At 40.2% G+C, this 17,211-nt stretch overlaps 1 protein-coding gene across 2 annotated transcripts in view; it reads right to left on the bottom strand.

The window, feature by feature from the left end:
• Positions 1–17,211, bottom strand: part of LOC140476194 (echinoderm microtubule-associated protein-like 5) — a 230,028-nt gene that overhangs the window by 87,487 nt on the left and 125,330 nt on the right. For both annotated transcript variants that reach the window (XM_072568398.1, XM_072568400.1), the window contains exons 19-21: positions 16,432–16,543; positions 12,538–12,665; positions 2,259–2,400 (exon numbers count right to left, since the gene is read on the bottom strand). In XM_072568398.1, coding sequence (XP_072424499.1) covers positions 2,259–2,400; positions 12,538–12,665; positions 16,432–16,543 — 382 coding nt within the window. The remainder of the gene's footprint in view (positions 1–2,258; positions 2,401–12,537; positions 12,666–16,431; positions 16,544–17,211) is intronic.

Genomic DNA, 17,211 nt, shown 5'->3' with positions numbered 1-17,211 from the left:
TAACACACCACATTTGAAATCTATTTGCAATTGATATGCATCATAACTTAAAGCATTCTTAAAAAGACTAATACAACATTTTACAAACAATTATTCCAGTTACATTACTTTATCAGTAGAGAGTGTAGTGCAGGAAAAGCATAGCAGGTCAGGCAGCATCTGAGGAGCAGGAAAACCGATGCTTCGGGCAAAAGTCCTTCATCAGGAAGTGATGAATCCCTTCCTGATGAAGGGTTTTTGCCCTTCAACAGTAATATCCAGCATCTGCAGTCCTGACTTTCACCTACATGACTTAATCTGTCAGTAAACACCTCCTTTATCCATACATTATGCCAGAACCTGGAATGAATTTCTACTTTTATTCAGTGCTGGCTCATCCAACACTATAATAGCAAATTTAATGAAACAATATATCACATGGTCAAAGATAAATCACATTATGAACCCTAATATGACAGGCAGAGGTCTTACAAGTGTACTATATTATTCTGCTGGCACTTTCCAGATTAAGATGGAAATAATTTTGATCTTCTCATTCATATAAATGTTAGCCAGAATGATTTACATTACTTTGTTGCTTAGCCTACTTGTGATTTGCACTCTCTATTAAAGGTGCAAGCACTGATATATTCTTCTCTTTCCCCTATTCAAAATATACTGTCCAGTGTATTTCATGAATAGAAAGCTTACTTCTGATGTTCAATTTATAATTTTTCTTGAAACTGTCATTAGCTTACAGTATTTCACAAATAAAATCCTTCTCAGAATTATTGATTAGAAATGCCAAATGTATGTTCAACATTTATAATACTCAGGTCATGTTGCCACTTGGATGTGGCTTTCAGAGCAACTCTTCTATGTGTTGAGACAGGAATTGATCACTGGACAAGTAGAATTAATTTTGCATGAAGCAACACCAAGATTTGTTGACGGTCAGCTAAATTACGTCAGCAATTGGTTGTCCAAGATCTTCCCCATAAAATAAAGGTGGGGTGGATAAAATTTTGCTGGTCTCATATCAAACTTTGTGAGACAAGTGAAACAACATATAGCTACTGGCAAAGAATTTGGATAAGGCCTTGAAATTGTTCGTCTACATGCCATTCAAGGCAGGATGGAATTCACCAATCACCACCTTGATGTAATGCTACATCTTCACTCTTAGCTCTCCCTAGAGGGTCTGAGTTCAAGAGTTCAAAACTCTCAGATCTTCAGGGCTGTATGGCTCTGGTAGTGGAAGGTTTTCTAGAGGATGTTCATCATTTGGCAAACCTCTCCACATTCACATACAACTAAATCTATTTTTTATCTCCCTACTTCTGCATAAGAATCTTAAAGTGACTGACGTATAGGCAAATAGGTCATGTTTTGATGGGAGGCATTCTTTAGGCCTTGCAATAGCTTTTCTGCCTTCGTCTACAAATGTGTTACCTATAAACTTTTCACTGCACTCATTTGAGTACATGTGACAATAAAGTTAATTCATTCATTCATTCAAATCAGCAAAGCAGCCACTGTGGAGGTCTAACACCAACATGAGCAGTTCACTAATCCGTTGATTCCAGATAATGCTAGAAAGTTAATTGTTCTGAGTGAATGAAGCATTCAAATAAACAGAAGTTCAAATGGCAGAGAAATCATTTATTTTTAATGAATAAATTACAAATCTCACATAGTGTAATGCTTTCCAGCTATTTCTATACATCTTCCATAAACCAAAACAAGGCACATTGTTCTTTTGTCAACAAAAGCAGATTACAATAGGAAGAAATAAAACCTTTTTCAAGCAGAAATTTTATAATTAATTTAGAAAATAGGAGTTTAGTATAATAATGAAATAACACAAGAATAAACAGGGTAGGTCCCCAGATCACATTTCTGACCAAGGTTTGTTGCAGTGCATTTCAGATTGGAAAGCAGAACTCACTTTGGCCAAGGTGTTTCAATCAGAAGCAGAGAAAAGCAGGTGAGAAGAAAACCTGTCCTACAATGATTCTCTTAAAATGCTTCTGAAATACTTGCTTCTACATTATCTCAATGACATTATTTGTATTAAATTCTAGTATGGTTTTGTGACTAACATTTTAAAGAAACTAACAATAAAGGTATTATTTAATTCAATGTAAGGTGAGTTCCAAGGTAGATATGGTTACAGTGCTAAGCAAATTACAAGATAGTTTAAAATATGCAATAATATAGAATAATGGAGAATTAATAAGTTTCATAATGAGGTTAACTGACATTGCTTTCTTACTTACTTTTCTTTAGTTTACGGACAGCAAGCATACAGTGGCTTGGGGAGAGATCCCAAATTCGCAGGGTTTTGTCATCACTAACAGTAGCACAGATGGGTAAATGGGGATGTACGTCTAAACCCCATACTTCACCCTCCATGTGACCCTGCCAAACAAAAGTTATAATAAAATAAAGATTGTAAATATTAAAATGTTGATCTTGAATAGTATAGGAAAAATTTTAGTACCAACCATTAGAAACATGTTACATTCACAACCGTATTCAATTATAGTTATAAATGATCTCACCTCTTCTTTTGGCCTGTTTACATTTATATTTAAAACAGCCACTGCTCTGGAGATTTTATTTCAATATCATGTTAAAATTCTATAAAGCTTTATGATCCCAGCTGAAGTTACTACAGGAGAAGTCAGATCCAAAAACAGATGGATCTTTTCAAAAAATATTAATTTAATACGGCAGTCTTTCACTGAAACATAAATATGCCAGGCTGCAGATTTAGTTTCAACAATAACAAATTTATTACACAAAAGAAATAAAAATAACTTTTTTTAAAAATTACATTTTACACAGTTTTTAAAATTTCAAGATACATGGCAAAACAAAATCTAATCTACTCCTATACATCTTCAATTTACAGTTAATCAAAACCAGAGGGAATTTTCCTTCCCTAACAAATCTGTCTGATTGACTTAATTGTTCCTTCTCGGTTCCAGTCCCATGAGCTGCAAAATCATCTTTTCTTGATCATGCACCCAACTGAATGCTTAGAATTTCTAAGTCTTATAATAATCTCCAGATTTCTTCCTAAACAGTGCTAGTCTGGAAGTCTCAAAATACATCCTTTCACTGAGTTAACTTGTATCCTTAACTGATTTCAATAACCCCCTTTCTTAGGCAGACTATACTTGCTTCTGACTCTATGGATGACAGGAGAAATTGTACGACTAACCAAGAGGAAAAGGGAAGCATACATAAAGTCTAGGCAGCTAAGAACAGAACTGGCCCTGGAAGAATATCGGAAGAGTAGGACAAGGAATCAAGCAGGCTAAAAGGGGTCATGAAATAGCTTTTGCAAGCAGAATTAAGGAAAATCCCAAAGCATTTTATTCTTATATAAGAAGCAAGTGGGTAACTCGAGAAATGATTGGTCCACTAAAAGATAATAAAGGAAGGCTGTGTGCCGAACCTGAGAGAATGGGTGAGATTCTGAATGATTACTTTGCATCAGTGTTCACTGAGGAGAGGAACATGATGAATGTTGAGATTAGAGATAGAAGTTTGATTAGTCTGGATCACGTTGACATAAATAGGGAAGATGTGTTGGGTATGCTAGAGGTTATTAAGGTGGACAAATCCCCAGGACCAGATGGGATCTATCCCAGGTTGCTGAGGGACGTGGGAGAGGGAATAGCTGGTGCCCTGACAGATATCTTTGTGGCATTCTTAAATACAGGTGAGGTGCCGGAGGACTGGAAGGTTGCTCATGTTGTCCCCCTGTACAAGAAGGGTAGTAGGGATATTCCAGGTAACTACAGACCAGTTAGCCTGACATTGGTGGTGGGGAAATTGCTGGAGAAGGTACTGAGAGATAGGATCTATTTATATTTAGAAAAGAATGAGCTTATCAGTGATAGGCAACATAGTTTTGTGCGGGGGAGATCGTGCCTTACCAACTTAGAGAGCTCTTTGAGGAAGTGACCAAGTTGTTAGATGAAGGAAAAGCTGTTGATGTCATATACATGGACTTCAGTAAGGTGTTTGATAAGGTTCCCCATTGTAGACTAATGGAGAAAGTGAAGTCACGTGGTGTGCAGGGTGTTCTAGCTAGGTGGATAAAGAACTGGTTGAGAAACAGGAGACAGAGAGTAGTAGTTGAAGGGAGTTTCTCGAAATGGGGAAAGGTGACCAGTGGTATTCCACAGGGATCAGTGTTGGTGCTACTGTTGTTTGTAATATACATAAATGATCTGGAAGAGGGCACTGTTAGTATGATCAGCAAGTTTGCAGATGACACGAAGATTGGTGGAGTAGTAGAAAGCAAAAGGGACTGTCAGAGAATACAGGAGGATATAGATAGACTGGAGAGTTGGGCGGAAAAGTGGCAGATGGCTTTCAATCCAGACAAATGTGAGGTGATGCATTTAGGCAAGACTAATTCTACAGCAAATTATATAATGAATGGAACAGCCTTGGGAAAAATTGATGGGCAGAGAGATCTGGGACTGCAGGTCCATTGTACCCTGAAGGTTGCTGCACAGTTGGATAGAGTGTCAAGAAGGCATGTAGTATGCTTGCCTTCATTGGATGGGGTATTGAGTACAAGAGCTGGCAAGTCATGTTAAAATTGTACAAGACATTGGTTTGGCTGCTTTTAGAATACTGTGTATGGTTCTGGTCGCCACATTACCAAAATGATGTGGACGCTTTGGAGAGGGTGCAGAGAAGGTTTACAGGGATGTTGCCTGGTATGGAAAATGCTAGCTACGAAGAGAGGTTGAGTAGGTTACATTTATTTTCACTAGAAAATAGGAGATTGAGGGGGGACCTGATTGAGGTTTACAAAATCATGAAGGATATAGACAGGGTGGATAGAGACAAGCTTTTTCCCCAGGGTGAAGGATTCAATAATGAGAGGTCACGGTTTCAAAGTGAGAGGTGGAAAGTTTAAGGGGGAAACACGCGGCAAGTATTTCACACAGAGGGTGGTGGGCATCTGGCAGCAGAGGTTGCCAGCAGAGGTGGTAGAGGTAGGCATGGTAGATTCATTTAAGATGCATCTGGACAAATGCAAGAGTAGGTGGGAGCAGAGGGATACAAATGCTTAGGAATTGACCATCAGGTTTAGACAGTACATTTGGATTGGCTCAGGCTTGGAGGGCCGAAGGCCCTGTGCCTGGGCTGTAAACTTTCTTTGTTCTTTGTTCTAAGATGCCACACAGGAGGCTGCTAAATAAGAGCTAGCCCATAGCATTAGGGGCAAGGTACTGATATGGAAAGAGGATTGCTGACTGGTAGAAGGGAGAGAGTGAGGATAAAGGGATCTTTTGCAGCATGGTAGCCTGTGAGTAGTGGATTCCACAGGAGTCAATGTTGGGACCATAGCTATACATGCCATACAATAATGATCTGGATAAAGGTACGGAGGGCATTGTTGCTAGGTTTGTAGATGACACAAAGAAAGATGATGGACAGGTAATGTTGAAAATGCAGGGAGGCTGCAGAAGGACTAAGACAAACTAACAGTGGGCAAAGAAGTGGCATATACATTGTGGAAAAGTGGAAGGTTGTGCACTTTGGTAGGAAGGATAGACTTTTAGGCGATTTTTTTTGTAAATATATTTCTTAGCAAAAAAAGCTTTTTTTTGACTTTATGAAAATATAAAGTTATTGAAAATATAACAAATGCCAGCATAATAGAAAATGCAAATTACAATACAACTACTGTCAACTAACTACTAACCTACCCTATAAAACAAAACCAAACACTTTGTAAAACAACACCAATAAATAAGTAAATAACTAATAAAACAAAAAAAACAAAAGAACACACAAAAACACAAAAAGTTCCCAAACAAAAAAAAAAGGGAGTGTTGTATATATACCCATATTAACTCAGGAGACACCCTCCACAGCCCAGTGCTCTCAAAACCTAACCATCCTGGTTAAACAAATGCCCTAATTAAGATAGCAGACAGATCTGTGTCTAAGTAACTCAAAAGGGCTGCCATGTCTTATAAAAAAGGTCTGTTGTGTAGTGCACCATATTTAGAAAAAAATCATTGGGAATGTGCTCCATAATTAATTTCTGCCATCCCAACAAGCCTGGTAGGTTCTCAGACACCCAATTCATCAGAATATTCTTCTGTGCACTGTAAGTAAGAATATTAAATCATTTCTTCCCATGCCCATCTAAAGATGATAAATTCAGTAGAATTAGGAGGAGAGTTATCAGGTCTACTTTAACTTTGGTCCTCAATACCCTCCCCATCTCTCCCGCCACAGCGCTCCAATAAATACAGAGCCTGTGACATGTCCAGAAGCAATGGGTAAGAGTACCTACACTTATTTTACATTTGGGGCACACTGGAGATGCCTATTTTTCAAACTTCGCCAGACGACCTGGTGCCAAATGAACCCAGTGCAGAACTTTTAACTGTATAGAGCGCATGTCCTATTACAAATTGAGATCTTTCACACGTTCTCCCATATGTCCTCCCATGTTTCAGAAAACATCTCCACTTCTAGCTCTTGCTCCCAAACCTCACATAACCAGTTAATATCCTGCCAGGCCCTGGCACCCAGGAAGGGGATAGAGGCACTAACCGAAAGGGTGCTTCTGTGATGTAGCAACAACCTCCCTGTATTGGGCTTATAGGGCTTAGTAAGAAACGTTGTCTTCTGGATGAAATCCATAACCTGAAAAAACCAGAAAAGATCTCTGCTGGGCAACCTGCATTTGCAGCTCAGTTGCTCAAAAGACATCATAACCTCCTCCTCAAACAAGTCTCCCAAACCGGAAACTCCTCTCGCTGCCCATAGTTTAAACCCTGAGTCCATCATCCCTGGTCGGAACCCTGGCATACCAACTATGGGAGTGGGTGGCGAAGTCTTGATAAGCAACCCTCACTCTCACGATCACCCTCCATGCCTTGACCATATTAATAACAATGTGGTTCCAACAGTAGCCCATAACTGTCCTCATCTTATCCATGAACAACAGGTTAATAAGAGGGCACTTTGCCTGGGAGGCCTAGATATCCAGCCATATTGACCTTGGGTCGTTACCTGCTCAATCACACAAAGGACAGCATGCATCTCAATTGATACCTCCTGATGTCTGAGAAATCAAGTTCTTCCCATCCTTGAGGCAACTGCAATCTAGTAAGTTTGATGAGGGGCTGCCCATGACGCCAGACAAAGTAACTAAACCAATCCATAACTCTCCGCAACATTGACCTGGGAAACATTATAGGGAGCATACGCATGGGATAAAGCAAACGAGGAAGGACATTCATCTTTGTAAGGGCTATTCAGCCCAGCCACGAAATTGGAAGAGCCTCCCATCTCTGAAGATGCTGCCTAATATGGTCGAGCAGGTGAGCAAAATTAGTCCAAAATAACTGAAAAAACATGGGAGTAATAAAGATACCTAGGTATTGGAACCCCACCCGTGACCACTTAAAGAGGAACCAAGGGCCACCTTCAACCTCTGGCACATCTTTGAGGTCCCCCAAAGGCATAGCCTCTGACTTTGCAAGGTTGATCTTATATCCTGAAATAGCCCGAAATGAATTGATACATTGTATCAAATGGGGTACGGAGGTCATCAGTTCCAATAAAAACAGAAGGACATCATCCGCAAATGGTGTAATCTTGTGTACCATCGAGCCCACTTCCAGAGCGGTTGTGTGGACATTCTGACGAATGGCCTCTGCCAGCAGCTCTATTACCAACGTAAAAAACAATGGTGGGAGAGGGCAGCCTTGATGACTACCCCTACCAATCCTAAAGTTCCCAGACTTCACCCCGTTGATGAATACCATGGCCAAAGGGTGGTGATATAAAACCTCAACCCATCTAACAAAGACCCCACCCAACCTAAACCGCTCTAAGACATAAAAGAGATACAGCCATTCCATTCATTCAGTCAAATGTTTTCTCTGCACCTAAGAAAATCACCACCCTTGGACTGATCATTGCTGAAATGCTTGGATCATATTCAGGAACCTTCTAATATTATTAGAAGACCTACGACTCTGTCTGGTCCTCTTTGACAATATAGGGCAACACTTTCTCCGATCTCAGCACCAAAATCTTAGACAGAATCTTCAAGTCTTAGTTTAATAGAGAGATGGGCCTGTATGAGAATGACGGAATGGTAGGCATTCTTGCATATCAGAGTGAGTGTACATTTCCAACATTGGCCCGGACAGAATCCCTATAAACTCCTTATAAAACTCACCCAGGAGGCCATCATCCAGGAGCTTTCCCACTCTGAAGTTGCCTAGCTGCCTCCTATATTTCCTGAATGTCAAGGGGGCATTAAGGAGAGAGGCCTGTTCCAGGGTTGCCCTGGGGAGGTCCAGGCTCTTAAAAAAGGCTTCCATCTTGGCTCTCCTATCCCCGCAACCTTCAGACCAATACAATTCAGGGAATCCAATTCCGAAAAGCATAATTAACTGCAATAGTGAATTGGGGAGCATGCCTTTACCTAGTCAGATGCACTAAATACTTCCCTGGTCTATCCCCATACTCGAACAACCTTTGTTCTTTCTTTGTAGTTTGTCGAAGTATTGAACTCAAGGCAACCCGAAGGGCCGTGATCTGCTGTAACTTGGTTATCAAAGGCCTCACAAAATGTGCCAGCTCAGCAGCGTTCGGCTGCATCTCAAGTAGATGCTGCAGTTCCTCCTTCTGTCATTTCCGGCTAGCCAAATAGGAAATAGCTAATCCCCTAGCAAAGGCCTTAGCAGTCCCCCATAGCACAGACAGGCTACTAGCCATGCCTGAGTTGATAGTCAAGAACCCTGAAACTTCCTCAAAAAGTATTCCACAAATTTATAATCCTTAAGGAGAAAAGGATCCAGATGCCAGTGCCACAAACCTAGCCCCTCACTCTTGGCCTTAACCTCCAAATATACTGCCGCATGATCAGAGATAGCTATGTTCCCAATTTTACAAACCATAATCGAATCCAGAAGGGTCAAGGGGGCCAAAAATGGGTCAATCCTCATGTGACATTTATGTGTGTTTGAAAAGATGGTGAAGTCCCAGAAGGTAGGATGAAGCTATCTCCAAATATCCACCAGCCCCAACTCCTCACAAAAGTCACTCATCTGCTTGGGCTTGCGAAGAAATAGTTGGTGGCCTACTAGGCATCCTTTCCACTGTCAGATCCAAAAGGCAATTGAAATCCCCCCTATAATAATGTGCTCAACTTAGAAAAGACACAAATTAAAAATTTGAGGGGATGTGCCGGAGGACAGTAGACATTTAAAATGCCATATTCCTCCCCATGTATCAGGGCCTTAACTATCACAAACCACCCCTGCTCATCTTTCACCTGCTCTAATAATGTGAATGGAAGATTTTTCTGGATAAGTACAGCCACTCCGCTACTTTTAGTAGTTAAGGATGAAAAAGAATACCTGTTCATAACCCCCCCTCTTGTAACCTCAGGTGTTCTCCATCATCAAGATGGGATTCCTGCAACAGGGCGATATCAACCTTTTCTCTCTTAAGGCTAGAAAGCACTTTTTTCCTTTTAACAGGTGAATGACTTCCCTTGATGTTCCAGGTGCACCATTTAACAAGACACAGCCATATCCCCTTTCAGAGACCCTTGAACCCCCAGGAGACCAACCTGCTTGCAATGTGCTGAGCACAAGTAAATGTCAACTCAGAGTCGCAGAATTGTGTATACAAAAACTACTCTATCATAACTACAAACAACTATTGCAACCAAAAAGATACAAAGAAAACTAACATAAAACCTTGAAAGAGAGATTCTCCCCCCTGCCCATAGGGGGCACTCACCCTACCCATTCCCTCCTGCACAGCTCTTCAGGCCCGGACTGTGCCCCATCCTTAGGCAAAAAGATGTCAATAAACAAGGAGATGATCCTCAAGGCAACAAAAGAAGACAGTCAGGATAAGCACTCCACCTGGTTCCATGTCACCCCTACTTATGACTAAAATAGAAAAAGAAAAAAAAAAGGGAAAACAACAAAGGGCACCTGCAAGATTTCCTATGATAAAATCCAGTTATAAAACGATAAAAGGAATAGCATATTCCAAGATTTGTTTTTTTTGAAAATAATTATTAAGGAAAGAGAAAAAAGGGAAAAGGAAAGACACAGGGATAGAAGGAAAAGAGGACAAACATTAACTGTATTCTTCAGACCAATTGGTCTATTTTAAAGTGTTTACAAAGACTTTGGCTTTATCTGCCGAGTCAAACATATAAACCGAGTCCTCGTGGCTGAAGCGGAGCACTGTGGGATACCTCATGGAGTACTGGATGCCCAGATTCCTCAGCCTCTTTTTAACTTCAAAGGATTCTTCTTTCGAAGTACAGCATCAGGAGAAATCCTGGGAAAACATGATTTTTGACCCCTCCTGCAGCAGTGCCTGTGGATGTTTCCCCAGTGATCTGGAGGCTTCTATCACTCTTTGCTTGTTCCTATATGTGAGGAATTGCACTAGGACCGGGCTGGGGTGCTGTACCGGTCCAGTCCTGTGTACCGCCACCCGATAGGCCCCTTCAATGTGCAGCCATCCAGATTCAATTTGAAGGCCCAGGAACTCCAGCTGCCAGTTTTCAAAGAAGCTGACTGGCTGCCCACCTTTACCCTCCGGAAGCCTGACAATCTGAAGATTTGTCCTCTGACCTCGATTTTCAAGATCTTCAACCGGATCTTGCAAGGCCCGCACTTCCTGCTCCAGTACCTGGATCCAACCAGAAGATCGGCATTTCCGAGGCCTTGGTTTGACCCTCCACCTCCTCCATCCACTCCCCAAGGCCCTGGAGCAACCGTTGATGCTTCTGCAGCATGGATGCGATGGGTTGGACCTGGGCACAGATCTCCTCAATTGCAGCCTCAACCTTCGCGGTAAGTCTCATCATCGCCGCCACCTATTCCTATGAGTCCATCAGGTCCCCAGGGGATTGGGAGAGGCCACTGCTGTGGCCTCTGGCATGCCCAGTGCTGCGGGGTGTGTCCTCCTTGCTGCTGTTTGCTCGCTCCTTTTCCTTTTGGCATCCTTCCCACTCCAAATTGTTGACAAATATATGTTCTTCATGTTTTTAAATTAACAATTCCTCCATATAAGTTGGCCAGGGATGGTAAAAAACACCAATATGCCTTGGCTGTTAGGTAGAGCCATCCATGTCAGTTCTACTGAACTGCTGCCATCTTGCTGAGTCCCACGTAGACTAATTTCTAAATGGGAAAAGGCTTCAGAATTCTGAAGCTCAAAGGCACATTTAAGTCGTAATTTACTAATCTCTTAAGATTAAGATGCAGGTTCAGTTGCGTGTTAGGAAGGCAAATACAATCTTAGCATTCATTTCAAGAGAACTAGAATACAAGAGCAGAGATGTACTGCTGAAGCTGTATAAACCTCTGGTCAGACCGCATTTGGAAAATTGTGAGCAGTGTTGGGCCCCATACCTAAGGAAGAATGTGCTGGCATTGGAGGAGTCCAGAGGACGCTTCCAAGAATGATCCCAGCGATGAAGAGCTGATCATGTTAGGAGTGATTGAGCACTCTGGGTCTATACTTAATGGAGTTGAGAAGGTTGAGGGGGATCTGATTGTAACTTACAGAATACCAAGAGTCTGGGTAGAATGAATGTGGAGATGATGTTATCACTAGGAGACTAGAACCTGACAGCATAGCTTCAGAGTGAAGGGATAACCTTTTATAACTGGGATGAGGAGGAATTTCTTCAGCCAGAGGGTGGTGAATCTCTGAAACTCATTGCTGTGGAGTTCAAGTCATTGAGTTTATTTGAGAGAGATAGATAGGTTCTTGATTAGTAAAGGGATCAAGAGTTACATAGGGAAGGCAGGAGAATGGGGTTGAGAAACACATCAGCATGATTGAATGGTGGAACAGACTCATTCGGATGAATGGCCTAATTCTGCTCCTATATCTTAAGGTCTAACGTGTAGATCAGAGATATCCAATAACGTGAAGCACAGAAACAAAGGATTACTGTTTGATCTCTGGCCATGCTGCATGACGTGTCGTTCTTCTTTAAAGGTATTTTGCAACTCAGAAGGAACAAGGGCTTGCCTACTCATCTGGTGCTGAAAACAAGGTAAATAGTAAGGTAAATGAGTGCCACATTTTTTGTGCTCGTTTATAAGACACAGAAATAGATTGAAACATGCTCAGTACCTCAGAGAGGAAAGGCAGGCCTAGTTTAACTTGAATCCAGGGAAATGAAAGCTTTTTTGAGATTGGCAAGATGATGATACAATTGAGCAGAGTCAATTTCTGATTTTGCCAAGAGCTAACATAAAGAGAGGTAGCTGAGCATTTGGGAGTTTAATTATTACCTTAACAACAAGATTTAAAGAAAGTTAAAATAAATACAAAATGGTCTCTCAAAATTTAAAATCATAATCATTGTTCTGTTTACATCAAGGAAAAGCACAGATAATCATCAATAGATGCACTTGAATAAAATAGTATCCGGATTAATTGACAAACAAATAAGCAAGAAATCAGATTTACCAAAAGGTACATAACAGTTGTTAGAAGTGATACCTGAACCAGTAGGGTAATGGGACCACTTTTTTCAATTTCTAATATTTCCCCATTCTTTGTACCCACTAATATATGACCATGGCCTAATGTTATGGCACGAATGGAAGGGTTGTCTTCCAGCAACAGACCTAAAACATAAATGAGAAATCATTAATTCAAACATATGATTTAACTCTGCCACAACAGTAATCATATTGCTAGACTAATTAATACAAGTTATGCAATTATCATCATGCAATTTCATTGCTTAGCAACACTGCACAAAATCATCAATATATTATGTTGTTTGGAAATCAAATGCTTGTTGCAGGTAAACTTGTGATATACAATTGACTATGGCTATGATCCCTTTAGCCCTAAGAATTATGTCTATTTCATTCTTGAAAACATCCAATGTTTTGGCCTTAACCATATTTAGTAGAAGAAAATTTACAAGCTCACCCTTTAATGGGTGAAGAAATTTCTCCTTATCTCAGTCTTAAATGAGTTATCACGTATCATTGAATTGTGATTTCTGGTTCTGGACTACCCAACCATCTGAACATCCTATCTTAAATTTACCCTGCCTAGTCTTATTACAATTTTTTTTAGGTTTCTTTGAGACTCCCTCTTTCATTCTTCTTAACTCGAGTAAATATAGTAACCAATCTGTTCTTCATACGTCTCCTGCCATCCCAGGAATCAGTGCAACAAAGGTTTCACAGGCTATTTCCATAAACAGAACATCCTTCCTCAGGCAAGGAAACTAAAACTCCAGATCTGGTCTCACTAAAGCCCTGAACAATTGGAGAAAGACATCCCTGCTCCTATATTTGAATCCTCTCACTAGGAAGACCAACGTATCGTTGGCCTTCTTCGTCTCCTGTAACAGGTGAACAAGAACACTCAGATCTCATTGTACACCCCCCTTTCCAATCTATCACCATTCAGATGATAATCTACCTTCCTGTTTTTGCTACCAAGTGTATAACTTCACATTTGTCCCCATTCTATTTCACATGCTAATAATTTGCCCACTCACTCAACTTATTCAAATCACTCTGAATCATCTCTGCATACTCCTCACAGCTCAGCCTTCCATCCAGCTTTGTGTCACCTGAAAACTTGAAGATGTTACATTTAGTTCTCTCATTTAAATCATTTAGGGCCTTAGTGAATAGCTGAGGTCCAATTATAGCCGGTTCTGCTATAGCGCGCATCTCTTCAAAACACATTGGCTTTAACGTGATTTAAGAATTTAGACTATTATTTGCAGAATGTGAACTTTACTCGTGTTTTGGCTTTAACATGATTCTGGCCCCATTAGTTTAAATGGCGTAGCTATTGCGTGCTTGTCTCGTAATGGAAGATTGTACGAGAACAGAACTATCACGCTATATCAGAACTGAATGTACTGATCACTGCGGTATCCAAACTGTTACAGCTTACCACTTAGAAAAATACATTTTCATTCCTACTCTTTGTTTCCGGTTTCTTGCACTCAGGCCAATTCACGAGAAATAACAAAGCAAAGGGGTAAATTCATTTTTACTCAGAGGAGAATGCTGATTAGTTGATTGGCATTGTCATGGAGAATGAACCAGTTATATGACAACTGAAAGTTAATTGCCAAACTTCATTTAAACTTTAAACCAGGCTGATGACACTGATTGGTCAAGACATCACTTGAGAAAAGTTATCATTTATTTTATTGAGTTAAAACAGCATTTTGTCTATCTGTGGAATAATGGCCACACAAACACACAAACAGATCTAATGCCTTCACCTTTAGTTGTGAAAAAGCCCAGTCTATCTCAATTACCCCAGTAGGGCAGGTGTCTCAAAGCAACAGGTGAAGTTGTTTCACACCATTACTATGTAATAGGAACATGGAGTGGTGTCCACCACTAACAGGATGCTGCAGTCAAGTCAAACATGTTCGGCGTATCACAAATAAATAATGTGGTATATGAATTTTAAAGCTGGTGTGATGCAAAGTATTACACTGCACTACCCAAAAAGTGACAGATTGTATCTAAGAGCATCTCCCTTCAGTTGTTCTTAAGGTACTAACCATACCCAACCATCTTACACTTGCAAAACTCAAAACAGTGTCCAACATTAGATGTGATTCAGCAATTTGATAAATAGTACCAAGAGTACACAGAGTTACATTGGCAACCAATTTAGTACTGTCAGTTGTGCTTGCAATCTAGCTCATCTGTGTATACTAAAGCTATATATATATGCAGATTGAAAGAAGGTACACACATGCTGTGTCTGATTACAGAACAAATAGGTAAGAGTCATTATCTGGTTCATTTCTCAGGGAAATGCCTTCACCAGAGTTAAGCTATTTGGTTTAACTTTAAATGAAGCTTGGCAGTTAACTATCACCCATCATTAACTGATACATTTTCTATGGAAAAACCTCTACCAATAGAATTCTCTTTTCAAACAATAAAAAGATTGATTTCTCCTTACTTTGGTATTTCTCATGAACTGCTCTGTAAACTATAGGAAGAAAATCTTTGACAAATGTGTCTTTTTAAAGTAATGTTCTAATTTTGTATTAGTAATCTAGTATAAATAATGTAAAGTTATATTGGATGAAGGTAAATTTGGAAGGGCTGGATATAAGTAGTCAGACTACAACTGGAATTAATGGCAACACTGAGAAGAGAGGCTATTGAATTTTCCAAGACGAATTGGCGATAAGCAGAAAAGAAAGGTGTTAAACCAGAACTGATTAGAAAAATAGAGTTCACCTGTCAAAATTATTCTTTAGCAGAAAATAAATTCTATAAGATAGGAGTGGGGAAAGAGTCACAGTCAGTAAACATCAGTGCTTAGAAAAGTAAAGGCAAAGAAAAAGAAGTATTAAGGATAAGAGGAATGACCAGCTGAGCATCAAAATCAGTCAGTAAGAATCATGGCAGGATGTTTCACAAAACAGTAAGCTGAAGATTAGGCAATAGGGAAAGAACTGGATTGGAAGTTTAAGGAGAGGAAGAGTGGAGAAGTTCAAAGACTTGGGTTGAGGATATTAAACAACATCATTTGTGTTGGGAGGTTTGCAACTTCTCATGAATTTTAACAAAGCCTTCTGACTACAAGTGTTTTACATGGTCATGATTATAGAGTGGGGGTGGGTCTGGGTTGGGTGCTCTTCGGAGGATTGATGTGGTCTTGATGGGCCAAAAAGCTTGCTTACACACGATAGGAATTCTATGATTCTAACATCACCACCTGCACATTCCCCTCCAAGCCCCTCCCCTCCACTCACCTTCCTGACTTGGAAATATATTGCCATCCCTTCACCATCCCTGGTCAAAATTCTAGAATTCCTTCGTGGCATTGCGGGTTGACCTACAGCATATCAACTGCTGTAGATTCAAGGGCAGAGCTCACCACCATCTTTTCAAGGGCAACTAGGGACAGGCAAAATATACTCTCTAGCTAACAATATCTACTTTCCATATCCATGAGTGAATAAATAAAGATTGGTAGTATAGTTTTTGGACAAAGCTTACAATTATGCACAAGCATTTGAGAAATACAGAATACTGCACAGCCAAATGGGACAAATTGCCTCCTCCTGTGCAATGCTGATTGCCTCGGAGTTCTGAGGCACATCAATCTTTGTGACTGAACCATTTTGTTTTGACACCAGTCCCCATCTGTCTTAACCCAAAATCTCCAGTAATCTTAAGGCCCACCTCTAACAAATGACAGTCAGAGTCACAGCAAACTTAAGCAATTTAAAGTGGACTAGTATCCTAGTGGTGAACAAACCTTGACAACCAAAGCAGCAGGCAGGAAAGAAAAGGAATACCGCAGAGAGAGAAATACTGATATTGTAATTAGGCTCAGGAACAGACTGGATTACATGGCAGATTGTTGGTAAATGAGTACCTTTAGAGCCTGGAGCAAGTGCAGAACGTTTGATGCTATATGTTTTCAGACATCTCTCAAAACTATCATCCCAGAGGACAACAACACCATCTTTTCCACCAGTCACAAATCCCTGGAGAAAGAAGAACAAGCTAGCATAAAAATTCTTTAAAACTCATTTTATCAAAATAACTCAAAATTATTACATTTTCTATAATAATAACTTGCGAGCACTGTTGGATTTATACATTACGTTTAGAACTAGTATAAATTTAGCAGGACTGTGGAACCTGGTTCGGTAATTTTGTGTTTCTAAGATGTTTTTAGAATAGTCAGAAATAAGTTCTTCTATGTAAGCCACTAGCCCATTTAGAAGGGATACATTGGAACACCATGACTTGCAAGTTTCCTCCAATCCATTCACCATCCTGACTTTGATATATATTGGCTTTCCTTCCGTGTCGCTGTGTCAAAATCCTGGACCTTCCTCCCTAAGCACTTTGTGGGTCTACCTACAACACATGGACTTCAGAGGTTTAAGAAGGCAGCTCGCCACTACCTTCTCTAGGGAAACTAGGGAAGTGCAATAAGCACTGACCCAGCCAGTGACACCCATATCCCATGAATGAATAAAAGAAATTCCACTTTTTTAAGTAGGTAACATAACTAACTCTATGTATTAAAATATGCACAAAATATAAAAAGGCACAATCTTAAAATGGGAAGAAATAAAAAGAAATAAACTTGCAATCATTCAAAACCTCTCACGTTATCCTAGACAATCTGACAAATGCTTAACTT

Source organism: Chiloscyllium punctatum, chromosome 4 (assembly GCF_047496795.1).
Source record: "Chiloscyllium punctatum isolate Juve2018m chromosome 4, sChiPun1.3, whole genome shotgun sequence".
NCBI lineage: Eukaryota > Metazoa > Chordata > Chondrichthyes > Orectolobiformes > Hemiscylliidae > Chiloscyllium > Chiloscyllium punctatum.
Note: the sequence above shows the minus strand (reverse complement) of the source record. Positions and strands in the feature narration are given on the sequence as shown.